At 39.4% G+C, this 16,375-nt stretch overlaps 1 protein-coding gene across 5 annotated transcripts in view; it reads left to right on the forward strand.

Annotated features, from left to right (window-relative positions):
* Positions 1-16,375, forward strand: part of ARFGEF2 (ARF guanine nucleotide exchange factor 2) — an 84,248-nt gene that overhangs the window by 53,538 nt on the left and 14,335 nt on the right. For all 5 annotated transcript variants that reach the window (XM_074347398.1, XM_074347399.1, XM_045519318.2 and 2 more), the window contains 10 exons: positions 3,248-3,288; positions 3,391-3,560; positions 7,647-7,798; positions 10,830-11,002; positions 11,412-11,572; positions 12,129-12,259; positions 12,406-12,535; positions 14,785-14,920; positions 15,782-15,920; positions 16,024-16,078. In XM_074347398.1, coding sequence (XP_074203499.1) covers positions 3,248-3,288; positions 3,391-3,560; positions 7,647-7,798; positions 10,830-11,002; positions 11,412-11,572; positions 12,129-12,259; positions 12,406-12,535; positions 14,785-14,920; positions 15,782-15,920; positions 16,024-16,078 — 1,288 coding nt within the window. The remainder of the gene's footprint in view (positions 1-3,247; positions 3,289-3,390; positions 3,561-7,646; positions 7,799-10,829; positions 11,003-11,411; positions 11,573-12,128; positions 12,260-12,405; positions 12,536-14,784; positions 14,921-15,781; positions 15,921-16,023; positions 16,079-16,375) is intronic.

The following is a 16,375-nucleotide window of genomic DNA, read 5'->3' on the forward strand; positions in this document are numbered from 1 at the left end:
TTTGTATGCTACTCCATTTTTTTAAATTGAGATATAATTCACATAAGATTTACTCTTTTAAAATGTACAATTCAGTGGTTTTTAGTATATTCAGAGTTATGCAACCATCACCACTAATGCATTTCAGAGTATTTTGATCACCCCATGAAGAAGCCCCACATTTATTGCAGTCGCTCCCCATTTCCTCTCCCACCAGTTCTGGTAACCACTGACCTACTTTCTGCCTGTGTGGGTTTGCCGATTCTGGACATTGTTGAATTGTCTGTTTCTCCCTTTCAGTGCTGTCTTTTTTGCCTCATTGTTTAGGGGCTCTGTTGTAGATACATATATATTTATTGAGGTTTTTTTTTTTTTGACAGATTAAATATTTTATTATAAAGTGATCTTTGTCTCTAGCAGTTACTTTAGTTTTAAGTCTTTGCTGTCTAATATTAGTGCGGCCACTCTTGTTCTCTTTTGGGTACTGTTTGCGTGCTGTATCTTCTTCCGTTCTTTTACTTTCAGCCTACTTGTGTCTTTGATTCTAAAGTGAATCTCTTTAGACAGCATATAACTGGACCATATTTATTTTAATCCATTCTGCCAGCCTCTTCCTTTGATTTAATTCATTTACATTTAATGTAATTGCTAGCAGATAGGATTTAATACCTGCTAGTTTTAAGTATGTGTTATGTCTCTTTTGTTCCCTTGTCTCCATTATTATTGCTGTGTTTTGTGTAAAGAGATTTTTTTTAGTGTATTGTTTTACTTCCCTTGTTAATTTTATTGTCTTTTTAAAGTTATTTTCCTAGTGATCCTTGAAGATTAGGATTAATAAATCTTAACTTTTAATATTCTTCTTTGAGTGAATAGCAACTTAATTTTAATAATATGAAATTGGCTCCTGTTCTCTCCCTCCTTTTCTGTGCTATTATTGTCATAAAAATTATGTCTTCGTGTTTTTTGCCCGTTAGCACATTTGTAATTCCTACTTTTGCTATTGTCTTTTAAATCAGTTAAATAAAATGAGTTACAGACAAAAAATGCATTATCGTTTATATTTCCTACGTGGTTACCTTTACCAGTGCTCTTCATTTCTTCATTTCAGTTATTATCTGTTATCCTTTCATTTCGACCTGAAGAACTTCCTTTAGTATTTCTTTTGGGCAGATCTATTCACAATGAATTGCCTCAGTTTTTATTTATTTCAGAATATTTTAATTTCTCCACTTTTGAATGTTAGTTTTGCTAGATATAAAATTCTTGGTTGATAGTCTTAATTTCAGCACCTCAACTATGTTATCCCATTGCCTTTTGGCCTCCGTTGTTTCTGATGAGAAATCAGCTGTTAATCTTATTTAGGATCCCTTATATGTGATGTGTCTGTTCTCTCACTACTTTCAGGATTTTCTCATTGTGTTTGGCTTGGAACAGTTTGATTGTGATATATCTGAGTGTTGATCTCTGAGTTTTCCTTACTTGGAGTTTGTTGACATTCTTGAATGTGTAGATTGTTGTTTTTCATAAAAAATTTGGGAAGTTTTTAGCCATTGTTTCTTGAAAATTTTTTCAGCCTCTTTCATTATGTGTATGTAGGTATACTTGATGGTGTCCCCCAGGTCTCTGAGGCTTCCATTTTTCATTCATTTTTTAAAGTTCTTTTTTATTTCTGTTCATCACATTGAATAATCTCATTTGACCTGTCTTCAAGTTTACTAATTATTCCGTCAGCTCAGAACTGCTGTTGAGCCCTTCCAGTGACTTTTTCATTTCAACTTTATAATTTTTAACTCCAGAATTTCTATTTGGTTCTTTTTTATTATTTTAGAGTATTTATTAATACTCTCTATTTGGTGAGATATTATCCTCATATTTTCCTTTAGTTCTTTGAACATACTCAGAGTAACTAACTGAAAAACTCTGGTGAATTTAATAACCTGGGCTTCCTCAGGCATGGTTTCTGTTGTTCTTTTACTGTGAACGGGCCATCTTTTCTTGTCTCTGCATTTTTTGCAATTTTTTTATTGAAAACTGGACATTTTAAATAATGCAATGTGGCAACTTTGGGTATCAGATCCTCCACTTCCCGCTCAGGGCTGGTTGTTGTTGTCCTTGCAATTTGTTTAGTGATTTTGTTAAGCTACTTATATAAGTCTATATTCTTTTCACATGTGGTCATTGTCTCTGCTCAGTTAGCCTTGGTGGTCAGCTAAGAATTGGACAGATTCCCGGGACTGTTAGATCCCCTAGCCTTTGCTGAGGGGTTCTGTGTGCATTTTGGGGCTCTCTTTTGCTGCTCAGACAAGCTGTTTACAACTCTGCCTTTGCCTTGACTTCTTGTTCATGGAGAGCCTTAAGGCCAGCCAAATGAGAGCTTAGGGCCTTATCATATCTTTCCTGGGTGTGTGCAAAGCCTTACACACTCAATGGCTGTCTAGAGTCCCAGGAATGTGTTGGAGCTTTTTAAAGCCACCTATGGACATTTCATTCCCAGCTTTTCCTTTTAAGTTTTTGGCCAGTTTTTTGTTTGCCCCAATTGTTATTGCCACCTCGGGTAAGCTACAGTGCTAAACACTGATTGTTTTTGGTAAAAGGCCCCTGGGGGAAAAGACTGTTTGCATTGAATGAAGTACGAGTTAGGTCAAAAGATTACAAATCCTGTAAATGTCAGTTCTCAAAGAATGATGTTTTGGGGGCACTCCAAGACTTTTCTGTTCTCGCAAGTGGTTATCATGCTCCTGAGTTCAGTTACTGTGACTTTGAAGCTGTTGGTTTTCAAGGCTCCTATGAAGCTGGAGATAGTGGAAATAGACCAAGTTAAAAATACCACAGTTTGTTACTTATACTGAGATTCAACCATTTTTTTTAAATAAACATTTTTTAGGCCTTTGGTAATTTCCAGAGTTTAGTTCTGAAAAAGTTGATTTTTAAAAATTTTTTCCAGTTTTTTGATTGTTGCTCTTATGGAGGAGCAGCTTTTTAAGGTCATCACTCAGCCACTCCACTGTCGTGACATTACACGCTATATTACATTTTGACTCTTCCCCCCATCCCTTTGCTGTGTCACTTCCTCTTTCTATCAGTATAAGCACTTCTGCTGCCACCTCAGCTCACTGACCAGTTGTATACCTCTGATGCCTCATCATTTATTTTAGTGGAAGTGCCAGACCTGAAATGTTTCCTTTCCATCTTTTCTAAGTGTTTAAAATAGAAACTTCTGCTTCCAAAGCTAATTTTTATTTTATTATGTCTGGAATTTTCTTCCTAGAATTTTTACGGGGTCAACCAGACTGGATGGAAATGCAATAGGTACGTATTTGACTCACCTGTGACAACTACAGAAGCCTCGTGTTGTGACTGTCTGACCGTTACTAACGAGGCCTCGCATGTGTTGTTGGGTCTGGCCTGTAGTTGACTTTGTCCGCTGGCTGTGTGCCGTGTCCATGGACGAGCTGGCTTCCCCCCACCATCCCCGCATGTTCAGCTTGCAGAAGATTGTGGAGATATCATACTACAACATGAACCGGATCCGACTGCAGTGGTCCCGAATATGGCATGTGATTGGAGATCACTTCAATAAGGTAACCCTTCAGATTCAAAAACCACCCTATCAGCGTCCAAAAAAGACAGGCAACTAATGTCAAAGAAGAAGTAATGATGAGGGTTTAGGTGCCTGTGATTCATTTTCCCTGTGGAGTCAAAAACAGCTCATAGTATCCTTATCTATTAATAGAACTCATGAAGAATGAATTAAAAATCTATCGGTATCAAAACTACTTTAATAGCCCGTATTTAGGATGTACACTAACACCACAGAAATCATTACAGTCACTAGATGAATGTATTGGTGTTTGAAAGCATTGCGAAATCCTGAAGCACCTTCTGGATGACCCAAGATTAAGTTATGTTGCATATAGTTTCACTATAAACATCACTACCTTGTATTCTGGCATCCATGGCCACCGCTCTTCTGAAACCTTTGTCAAGGAAACTAACATTTATTTAAATGAGAAACAAGTCAGAGACTTCTGTGCCCTAAAACTGACAACTACTGAGAGAAAACCAGGCCTTTCTCCACTAGGGGTTTCACTGTATACATACAGACACATGTATATTGAACCAGTGAAATCAATATACGTATTATGTGTATGTCTGTATCTGTAATGTCATTTGCTTTATAAGGGAAAACTAACAGCTTAATAACACTGTTGTTTCCTTCCAAAACACGGTCCATGATTCCAAAAAAATTTCCTTAGGCCTGGAGACACAGAGTTATAATGTAAATGCTTAAAAATAGTGTTAATAAAAGATAGCGTATCCACAAGAGAACTGCTCTTCCTACATTGACTAGAAGAAAATCATAGAGGGGAGGAAGTAGCTCAGTGGTAAAGTGCATGACTAGCATGCAGGAGGTCCTAGGTTCAATCCTCAGTACCTCCATTAAAAATAAATTTTAAAAAAGCCTACCAACCCCCTCCCCTCACCCACCAAAAAAAGAAAGAATCTGCCATTGGGATACAGAACAAGCAGTAGAGTGCTGGCAAATGATTTGTAGCATCTGCCGATTTCTGTGGTATAAATGCCCCACCACGATCAACTGAAAGCTAGCAATGTGATGTCACTAAGTGTGGATTAGGAAGGGTTGGGCACTGTTGTCTCTCCCAGGCAGCTATTCTAGAACCTCACTGAAATGAGGCATTGTCACATGTAATCTTTCTTCTAACTTGGTCCATCAGCTAATCAGAGTTCTTTGTTTACTTTGCTTCCTTATCAGCTCAAAGTAAGGCACCTCCGAGCACACCATCTGCTTAACAAACTGTCAGAGTGCCTTGTAGCAGGGAGTAAACAGATGAGGTCCCTGCCCTAATGGAGGTCATTTGCGTTTTATGATAAAATTACTGATGGTAAAGGATCAGGTAGTGCGATGTGTCAGGCCTCTCTAGAGGTGATCTTTCATCTGAGCCGTCAGTGAGGAGGCAGCCCTGAGAGCCTGCACATGACCCAGAGCAGCTGTTTGTTGAGTGAATAGTATCACTGTCAGCTGAAGCAGTCATTCAGCTCAGCAACCATGTTTCCCACAATTCTGGGTAAATAAATTCTTGGTGGACCAGTTGGCATCATTAATGTGAACTTGTTTGAGAGAGAAAATGTAAACGATTACCATGACTGTACCTTGTAGTCTCGTCCAAGCCTATGACAAGCTTGGGATCTAGGCTGGCAGATAGTAATTAAGCATGTCGTGGTTGTCAACCTCATTACAAATGTCCATTCCATCTAATCAGTGCTGTTAAGCACAAAGTTGTGGAAAACTTAGTTGCTCAGTCTGGGGCTCATCATTCTTTCCACCAGCTCAGAAAGCTGTTCTGTTTCCCCTCGGGAACTGGAGCACATGAGAATCTGTGGGTTTAAGGAAGTGGACGACTGGTACAGCTCTCTGGATTCTAGCATAGTCATTGGGACAGTCACATGTTTCCCTTCTTCTAAACTAGGGCATGTGTGCTCCCAGGGTGTGCTAAGCTGCACTGTAAGCATGGTGTGTATTCTTGAAGCAGGGATTCCTGAATCCTCCTGGAGTTTTAGGCAGGGAGTAATATTCTCATTAGTCTCTAATTACATCAATATTACATGAACATTTTAAAAAACGTTACAGCAAAAAACACCTTTGACCATCCTCATCACCAACAGACCCTCCCCTAAGCTAATTATTTTTTATCAGTTCAGTATATAAACATATCTTGGAGATGCTGCGGATTCAATTCCAGACCAAAGCAATAAAGTGAATCACATGAATTTTTTGGTTTCCCAGTGCATAAAATTGTTATGCTTAGTCTATACTGTAGTCTGTTAAGTGTGCAGTAGCATTATGTCTAAAAAAAATGTACCTTAATAAAAAAAATATTATTGCTAAAAAATGCAAACCATCATCTGAACCTTCAGCAAGTCATAATCTTTCTGTAGTAACATTCAAGATCACTGATTACAGATCACCGTAGCAAGTATAATAAGAATGAAAAAGTTTGAAATATTGGAAGAATTATTAAAATGTGACACAAAGTGAGCAGATGCTATAGGAAGGATGGTACTAGTTGACTTGCTCAACACAGTTGCCACAAACCTTCAATTTATAAAAAACAGTATCTGTGAAGCTCGATGAAATGAGATGTGGCTGTAAATCTTTCCATTTTTCGATGCACATATATGTGTATGTACTCATAGAAATGTAGATAATGTTGTCTTGGTTTGTTTTGTTTTTTAAAAAAAAATGTAAGTAGTATTACATGTATCATTTAGTGACTGGCTGCAGCAGATCTCCAGAACCCTTTTCATCTTGCAGAGCTGAAACTCTGTACCCATTAAACAGCTCCCCATTCCTTCCTCCCCCTATTCCTGGCCACCACCGTTCTACTTTTTGTATGAATTTGACAACTCTAGGTACCTTGTGTAAGTGGAATTATATGGTATTTGGTTTTTTGTAACTGCCTTATTTCACTTAGCATCATGTCCTAAAGGTTTATCCATGTTGTATGTAGCATGTGACAGAATTTTCCTTTTTTTTTTTTTAAGGCTGGATTTATTCTCCCTTTTTAACTGCCAAATATTATTTTGTGTATATGAATATACCATTATGTAGCCATTTTCCTATTGATGGTCCCAATTTTTTTTTATTACAAATGATACTGCAGCATTTTTTAAAGGTTTTTTTGTGGGGGGAGTGGTAATTAGGTCTACTTATTAATTTATTTATTAAGTTGTTTTTGTTTTTATTTTAAATATAGGTACTGGGGATTGAACCCAGTACCTCGTGCATGCTAAGCACTCACTCTACCACTGAGCTATACCTGCCCCACCTCCTCTGAAGCATTACTTTTGTTCAAAGTAAAACATTTTCTGGTCAGACCACGTGTGGGTGAAATTCCTTGCTTGGAGCAGGCTACTGCAAAGTGCCCCGATGCCTTGGCAGGGCTTCCAGTGGGAAACGTTTCCTTGCTCTGCTCTTTGGGATTCTTCTTGAGGGAAAGATCTGAGAAGCACCAACTGAATATGTATACTCATAACTCCAGTCCCTAAAAGTAGGTAAACCATAGATAGGTACAATTTTAAGGAAATTGAAAAGCCTCAATATTTCTGCTGGATTTTTCAAGGCTGATGATATTCATTTATAATTTCTTGCTTTAGGTGACAGACATGGGAAAGTATGAAGAGGGTGTACAGAGACTCTAAAGCCTTTTGACCTCTTTTATATATTGAATAAAATTAAATAGCACTTGGTGGAGGTTATTTAATGGGTAGAGTTTCAGGTTTGCATGATGAAAAGGGTTCTGGAGATTGGTTGCACACCAGTGTGAATGTATGTAACATTACTGATTGAACTGTGCACTTAGAAATAGTTCAGGTAATAAATTTTATGTTCTGTGTATTTTGCCACAATTTTAAAAAATTACATAGCACATTTTGAAAGCATATTTAATCAAATGTGCAATACTGATCTTTCACTGTTAAACTTAAAACCATATAGGTCATAGCCAAGAAACACCTTTTTTTTCTCCTTAGGTGTTTTATCCCAGAGCATTTGTTTTGAAGGCAGGCTGTCCATTGTTTATGTTCAGAGCCCCGTACCCACCGTTGCTGCACTGTGCCTATTTCATCTCGCCTCCTGTCCTGCTCAGGTCGGCTGTAACCCCAATGAGGATGTGGCAATCTTTGCTGTTGACTCATTAAGGCAACTCTCCATGAAGTTTCTTGAGAAGGGAGAATTAGCCAACTTCCGCTTCCAGAAAGATTTTCTGAGGCCCTTTGAGCATATCATGAAGAAAAACAGGTACGTGCATTGTTCTGGCAGGCCCTTGGCCATACCCCCACTGGGGGTCTAAAAAGGCCTCCTAACACTAACCACGCAATTAATTTTTTCCTCCCTTGTTGGTGGAAGCAAATAAAATGAGCAGACTGTGATTCACATGTATTGTCACTAAATCACCCTAAGATCTACATGTAACCTTTCCCAGAAGATTACAGATTACATCACTGCAACTAGTGGAAGTGTGTCATGCATCCTTACTGGGGCTGGTACTGGCATAGTTTGGAGATAGAGCCACTGCCAAAGCATCCTTGGGCAGGATCAGGAACTGTGGGACCCAGCATTTCTGCCCCGGGGAGCTGGTAAAAAGCCAGCATAGCTGTCCCTCCGAAGCACTCCCTGTTCATCCACTCACTTGGCCTGTATTTTTTTTTTTTTTTTACTTTTTTTAATTGAGTTATAGTAATTTTACAATGTTGTGTCTAATTCCAGTGTAGAGCACAATTTTTCAGTTATACATGAACATACATATGTTCATTGTCACTTCTTTTTTTTTTCCTGCTGTGAGCACTTGGCCTGTATTTTTTGAGAACTCTGCTATTCTCAGTGCGTACGGCAATAAAGAGAGCAGTCAAAAACTCCTGTTTATGATTTGATGATCATTGCAGCTGAGCCATGGGGATACAGGTGCTCATCACCCTATCTGTCTACTGTTGTGTATTTGACAGTTTCCATAATAAAATATTTTTAAACCCCTGTTTATATTCCACTGAGACAGCTACAGAAACGAAAAATGCTTAGTGAGTCAGTGTCGGTGATTGCTCTGAAGAGCATTCAGTCACAGTATCGGGGTGAAATAGAAGGACTCCCTTATGTGGGGCAGTCAGCTGACGTGTGTTTGGTAAGGTGAGCCTTAACCAAGGTGAGGAACAGGCCAGGAGTGGCTCTTTGTGTCTTGGGAAGAGTGTTATGAGCAGATGGAGGAACAAGAGCAGAAGCCCTGTGGTGGAATGTCCTTGGCATAGTTAAGGAGGAGCAGGGAGGCTAATGTGGTGAGTGTGGAGTGAAAAAGGCAAAACGTCCTAGAAGCTTAAGTCCCAATCTTGTAGGACTATCAGCCTTTGTAAGGACTTTGGCTTCTTCTGTGTGAGAGATGGAAGCCATTGGAGGCCTTTGAGCAGAGAAGTGAAATGGCCTGACATATTTGAAGGATCATCCTGCAATTTGTTCATGGAAAACGAGAGGCAGAAGGATGAGTTAGGTGGCCATTGGAGTTGTCCAGGTTTGGACAGAGGAGGTAGCAGTGGCGAGGCCCCATGGGACTGGATTCCACATACATTTTGAGAGGAAAGCCTGCAGCATGTGCTGATGGGTAAGCTATGGGACATAAAAGGGAGAAATGTCAAGGATGACTTTTGGACATCACCCTTCATGCCTGCCTTTATCCCTAAAGAGTATATTCTGGATCTGCTGGGATTATTTTATTTTTTAAAGAAAATGAAGGCTCACAAGCTCAAAGGCTTTAAGCCAACATGGGCAATTTTGGGGCAGCAAATTAAAAAGGCAGCAGAAAAGTCTCCTTGACATGTCTCTCTGTCTCTTGGTGTCTGTATTCTTCACAACATTGCTTATTTTAGGAGAACCAAAGTTAAGCCCCTTCCAGAGTCTGGCATCAGCCCTGATACTAGCATATGCACAGAAATGCTGTCCTGCCTTTGGGAGCACTGTCGAGAGTGGCCGAGGAGTCCAAGACCTCACCGGGCTAAGCAGAGTGCTCAAGCCTGCCTGGCACCAGAATCCCTCATCTCCTAACTGCAGCCTTCCCTGCCCATCCTGCTGCTGCCCGCCCAGCACTTGAAAAGGGCCCCAGGAAGTTTAGAGTCACATGTCACCAGCTGACACTGTTGGATCTGTAACTTGCTGTAACGTTTTCAAAAGTATGTTGGTGGTATGCGTCACGAACCTTAATATTTTTGTGCCCTTTGACACAGTAAGTCTGCACTTCTTTAACTCTTTCCTCAGGAGTTAATTTGAAATACAACAAAATGCTGTGAATCACACAAAATAGTCTTTGAAAATCCAGAAACCACCTGTCTATACAAGAGTATGGAGTAAATATTGGTACAGCCCCAACATGGAATACTGTGCAGCTGTTTAAAATGCTCACATAGTTAACATGGGAAGTGCTTAGTTATTTAGTGAGAAGGGCAGGTTATAGAACTGGACAGACAGTGTAATAACAAAGAGTATATGGTGTATCTCTCTGTATGAAATACCATACCATCATATAAAGGTATCTTTTCCTTAATGTTTTTTCCTGCATTTTGCAAAACATTGATTGTCATCATATATTTTAACAATCAGGCAAAACCCATTTTAATAAATATGTATAGTCATTGCCAACAAGGGAAACAACCATGAATTCATTTGTATTATGTATTAAAGTCACCCAGGTATGTAGTCAGTTCTCCGTTATCTGCAGGTGGCAAATCTTCTTTGTGGACTTCTAGGCAATTTTTAACTCTGTTTTGACTTTCTCCTTGCCTTCTCTAAATGAGCTTTCCTACTATCAGTTAATATGGGTCCTGCAGACAAGCATGAATATTATCCTAAGCCAGATGAAATTTGAAAAACAAACCTGCAATCCCAAAACCACTCTAATGTCTTCCAAAGCTAGTGCCATAGAAGGTCATGTAGCTCCTCTAGCTAGCTGCAAGGGAGGCTGGGAAATTGAGGGCCTCGCACATGAGACAAGACTGTCATGTTGTCTTATACTATTTATTATGATGAGATTGGGCGTGTTGCTCCCCAGAAGAAATCAGATTTCTATTATTAAGGAGGTGGGAGGATGACTGCTGGGTAGGCAACTAACTGCCACACTGACTGTCTTAGTATTTTTTCTTCTCATTGTCTCTAATTTTTTTAATAAATGTGGATTACTGCATGCTTTAAAAAAAATTTTTTTAAGTGCTACTTCTGAGCAACAGGCTGTATTCATTTATCTTCCCACTGTCCAAAGTACAGATGACAGGCTCCTGCCCCATTCCTCCTTCAGGTCTCCAACCATCCGGGACATGGTGATTCGCTGCATTGCCCAGATGGTGAACTCCCAGGCGGCCAACATCCGCTCAGGCTGGAAGAACATCTTTGCTGTGTTCCACCAGGCAGCCTCAGATCATGATGGGAACATCGTGGAGCTGGCCTTCCAGACCACAGGCCACATCGTCAGTAAGTGGCTCTGTGCCCTCTTGACTAATGTCCCACGTGCAAGTCTAGAAGGGTGACCACTTATTTCCCATCTGTTTTACTCCCAAAAGGGGCTTCCTTGTTTTAGCTACACTGTTGCGTGATAATGTGCTTAAAAGCGTGCACGTAGTCAGCACTCAGTAAATGTTTGCTGCATGAATGAATATTTGGGCCCTTGTATCGTTGCTTGAGCTCAGGAACCAGTTTAGTTTAGCCCACACTATACTCAATGCATTCATTCTTGAATAATTTAATAAGAAGCTCTGTGTTCAGAGATACTTACATGCTGTTCTTAGATTTTGACAAAAGTAATCATCTCTGGGGGTGTGTGTGTGTTTAATCTTCATTTCTAGGTCCTCGTCTTATAAAAACTATGCCTTTGTTTCCCCAGCAACTATTTTCCAGCACCATTTCCCTGCGGCTATTGATTCCTTTCAAGATGCTGTGAAGTGCTTGTCAGAGTTTGCCTGCAACGCTGCTTTCCCTGACACCAGCATGGAAGCGATTCGGCTCATCCGCTTCTGTGGGAAATACGTCTCTGAGAGGCCTCGGGTACGTCTTTCCTCGCTCGTACGAGCAGTGAAGGAAGGAGTCATGGGCAAAAACCCTCGCTCCTGGCGAATAGCTTTCTATCTCCTCTTTTATTTCTGCCTGCTTCTTGGAGTTGTTGTGAGAACTGTTAATCCAGGTAAAGCACCTTCACGGTTATTGACCCATAGAAGCACTTAGTAAAAGCAGCTGCAGCCGCTGCCGTTACTTTACGTAATATGTGTTACAGTAACGTTCCAGAAAGACCTACACTCTTGGATCATCCTGGATATTTTGCTATCACCATTTGACCTTTATTGCTTTTCTTAAAGTAACACCTCCTGCCCCCAGGATTCTTGTGATCCACCCACTCAGTTCACTCTAAAACCCACGAAGGTCTGAAGGTTCATGTGTCCTTGGGACAGGCTTGTCTCAGTCTCCTCAGGGTTTCTCATCGTTCCCTTGCTAAATGGATATTTTTAGGAGATGAAATATTCAGGGCATGCATTTCGTGTCGTTCTGTTTCAGTTCCTTCCCTTCACTTGCTTAGTCTGCCTCTGAGGGGTGATTCTCATTGTAGGTGCTACAAGAATACACAAGCGACGACATGAATGTGGCTCCTGGCGACAGAGTCTGGGTCCGAGGCTGGTTCCCCATCCTCTTTGAGCTCTCCTGCATCATTAATAGATGCAAGCTGGATGTACGGACAAGGTACCATGTGCCTGGGTGGCCCCTCTTCCTTCCGCACTGAAAGAGCCTCAGTCACCTGCCCCCCCGGCCCCTGCTGTCCCACCTCTTCTCTGCTGGTCTCTTCCCCCACCCATTCCCTCCTCCTCGCCTGGCTTTGTTTCCTCCAGAGGACTCACCGTCATGTTTGAGATCATGAAGAGCTATGGCCACACCTTTGAAAAGCACTGGTGGCAGGACCTGTTCAGAATCGTGTTCAGGATTTTTGACAATATGAAACTCCCCGAGCAGCAGTCGGAGGTAGGTGATGACCAAGGCGTTACCCTGGATGGGATGGGAGAAGAGCCCCTCTGGCCTTTGTCTGCCTCTGGGGTCGCATCGTCATCCAGAGTGCACGAAAGTCTTAAATACTGAGCCATTTCAGGTGTGTTTTGAAAGTGGAAGCACCCTTCCTGGCACTGTTCTGCCAGTATCCACTGGTGCTGAGACCCTCCCCACGTGGGGAACCGTAAGAGGGAATAAATCAGTCTCCCGACTCAGCCCTCAGGCACTGGACCCGCCGGTCAGCAGGCACCTCACTGGTCCTCTTGCTTACTCGGTTCATACTGACTTCTGAACAGTCAGTAAAAAAAATGGATTGTCTCTGGTCCATTTAAAAATCCATTAAAAGGATTTTGAGTGAAGTTACAGTTGAAGATCATGTTGGCAATATTAGGCCATTTTTTTTTTTTTTAAAAAGGACGTCTCTGTGTGTCTTTGTTATTTCTCCTCTAGGGGTAGGGAGTCCCAGGAGAGGATACTCTTTCCCATGGTTTTTAGATGGGAGAGTAATTTTTTCACCTTCTTTTAGAAACAACATTCCCTCCCACCCCCTGGTATAAAATTAACATGTTTAATGAGGAATGTTAGCAAGATACAGAAAATTCATAGTTTTTCCATTGAGAAATTAGAGTTAATGTGGCCAGTTTCCCTAAGTCTGCTACATGATTCAGATATGGTTGAGGTCATAGTAGAGATACAGTTTTCTAATTTTATTTTAAAGTAATTTTAAGTTTTCTTCATTATAAAACAAAAAAAGAAAAACAAGCAAAAATTAAACACCCACAGTTCCAGTCTTCCACAGGTAAAAACCTTCTTTCTTAACTTAATACGTATTTTTCCAGAACTGTAACTTTTCATCTGCAGTGTTTTTAAGGGCTGCAAAGCATTCCTAGCTGTGGATGTTCCATAGTCCATGGAAAATTGTTTTCAGTTTTTCTTTCCTTAAGCAGCACTGAAGTGGGCGTTTTTTGCAGCTACCCTTGTACTTGTTATTTATTTGTGATCTGACTGTCAGGTTTGGGGCTTGCACGTTACTGAGGCTTCTTGATACATACTTCTGAGTTGACCAGAATAAATCTGTAATCGTTTACATTGCTGTTTGCAAGTCATGAGAGTTCCTGTTTCTCCACATCCACTCCAGCTCTTTATATTTGAATTTTTTTAATCATCAATTTCATAGGCCAAGTGTATCACCTTAAAAAGTTCCTGAACAGATAGCAAGGTTGTGTATTTTCCTTCCTGTCACTGGTCATTGCATCTCTTCTTTTATGAATTGCTTTTTCATATCCTTAGTCCATCTACTGGGTTATTTATTTTTTTCCTATTGATTTATGAGATTTTGTAGCATAAAAATGATATAGCCTATCCTTACATATATTGTGGATGATTTTGCCCACTTGGTGTCTTCTTTGTTTTGGAAAATACTGGCTTTTAAGTCAGCTAATGTATTAGTTTTTTTCCTTTATGGTTTCCACTTTGGGAATCATGCTTAACAACCCTTCCCTTTTCCATGATTTTATAAATCTCTCTATATATTTCCTTTGGTAATTCCATGGCATTTTTGTTTTAATTTTTTTCTTTCAGCTTTTTGAGATAAAATTGGCATAGAGCACTGTGTAAGCTTGAGATGTCTGTAGCTTAACGATTACCACAGTCAGTTTAGTTAACATCCATCATCTCATGTAGATGGAAAAGAGAAAGAAAACTTTTTTTCCTTGTGATGAGAATATTTAGGATCTACTCTCTCAGCAACTTTCAGATCTTCCAAATGTTGTTCCTCACCTCCCCAGGATTTATTTATCTTATCACTATTAATTGTACCTTTCGACCCCTTCATCCATCCATAATCTCATTTTCATTTTTTCCAAATCATTCAAAATGTTTGTGAATATCACTTTGAATGACTGTTTAATGTTCTGTCATATGGATGTACTCTATTTAATCACCACCTTATTGAGCATTAGTTTATGTCTATGTTTACAGTGTATAAATACCATTGTGGTAAACATCCTTATTCATGTTCCTTCACCCACAGATCTTTGATTATTTCCTTAGGGTCCATTCCTGGAAGTAGTGTTAACTGCATCACTAGATGTGAACATTTTTAAGACAGTTGGTACATACTGCCAAATTGCTTTTCAGAACAGTTTTGCCAGTGATATGTGAGAATGCCCATCTCACCACTGGGAGAGTGGCTTTTAAACATTATCTTTTAATTGTTTTTCCAGAAATCTGAGTGGATGACAACAACTTGCAATCACGCACTTTATGCTATTTGTGACGTATTTACCCAGTTTTATGAAGCTTTGAATGAAGTTCTTCTTTCGGATGTATTTGCACAGTTGCAGTGGTGTGTAAAGCAAGGTACTCTGTGTGTGGTTAGGCATCGTTTTTCTTGACACAGTCCTTAATGAGAGATTAAGTTTGTCAATATATAGTAGCATGGATGTAATACCAAGGAATGTAATATATAATTTAATTACTGAAAATGAGTATTTCTAATTTAATTAGAACATAAAACGGTCTCTCCACCAAGTCAGTTTGTAAAGCATTTCTTACAAGATAAAATATACTAATTTTATATTTTGAAAGATGTACCTTTGTATATTACTGTTCTTTCTACTTTTGTATATGTTTGAAATTTTCTATAATAAAATGTTTTTTAAATGTACTGTGAGAATCAAGATCAGTAGCTTCATCAATAAGCACTTTTTGTTTGAGTGCTTACGTATTTATCTTAGTGTGTATTAGGAGAAATACCCACATAGCACGTTAGACTTGGATCCCCTCGATAGTTTTGACTCAGGACAAGGTTAATATGAAGGTTAAATTTTTCAAAATAAGTATTTTAAAATAAATGATCAGTTGATACTGACACAGCAAAAATTGGAAATGTAACGTTTGAGTGACTAACTTTTTAGAAACACTGGTCTAATATTTTCCATCTTCTTTTACCATTTCTCATACAAGAAGCCAGTTAATTAAGTAGCAAAGTGTTGAGTTTCTTCCATCTCTAGCAATAAAGCTATGGTAAATAATTTTACTTTTTTATAGCCTACTTAAACTGTAAAAATTTTAGTATCATCTATAGTGGTGCTTCATTAATTAAAAGCCTACAAAACCACCAGTTGCATAGTCCCTACCTCACAATAGGAAGCAGCAGCAGCCAGGCTGGAATCCAAACAGCATTTGAAGTTCAATGATAGATGTTGTTTTATTTTACAGATAATGAGCAATTGGCTCGATCAGGTACAAATTGCTTAGAAAACTTGGTAATATCCAATGGAGAGAAATTCAGTCCTGACGTCTGGGACGAAACATGCAGTTGTATGTTGGATATTTTCAAAACCACCATCCCGCACGTGTAAGTGTTAATGTGATCGCTGCTGTTTGTTCTGCAGTGCTTGTCCTGAAGCGCGGGGCTGCCTTTCACACTGATCATTTTCCTTCTCTTGCCTTCCCTTTAGTTTGCTGACATGGAGACCTGTAGGAATGGAGGAGGATGCAGCAGAAAAACATATGGTAAGATTTTTTTTTTATTGTCTTTTCTCTGATCACATATTATCGAAAAAAATTTTTTTGAATAAGGAGCCAAAAGAATTTGTGCTTTTCTCATGGGAAGTGAGTTTAAAAGGTTGCAAGATCTAAACACTATATATGTTCATTAGCATGTTTTTTAGAAAGTACAGAAAAGTATTAAGCAGATAAGTCAGCTTCAATCAGTAAAAACCACAAAGAATTTCTGTTTTTTTTCTTTATGTGACTGAGCACACACAACCCACATACTTGAAATTTAGGCTCACTTGGAACATAATGCAT

This window comes from Camelus bactrianus, chromosome 19, assembly GCF_048773025.1.
Source record: "Camelus bactrianus isolate YW-2024 breed Bactrian camel chromosome 19, ASM4877302v1, whole genome shotgun sequence".
Taxonomy (NCBI): Eukaryota; Metazoa; Chordata; class Mammalia; order Artiodactyla; family Camelidae; genus Camelus; species Camelus bactrianus.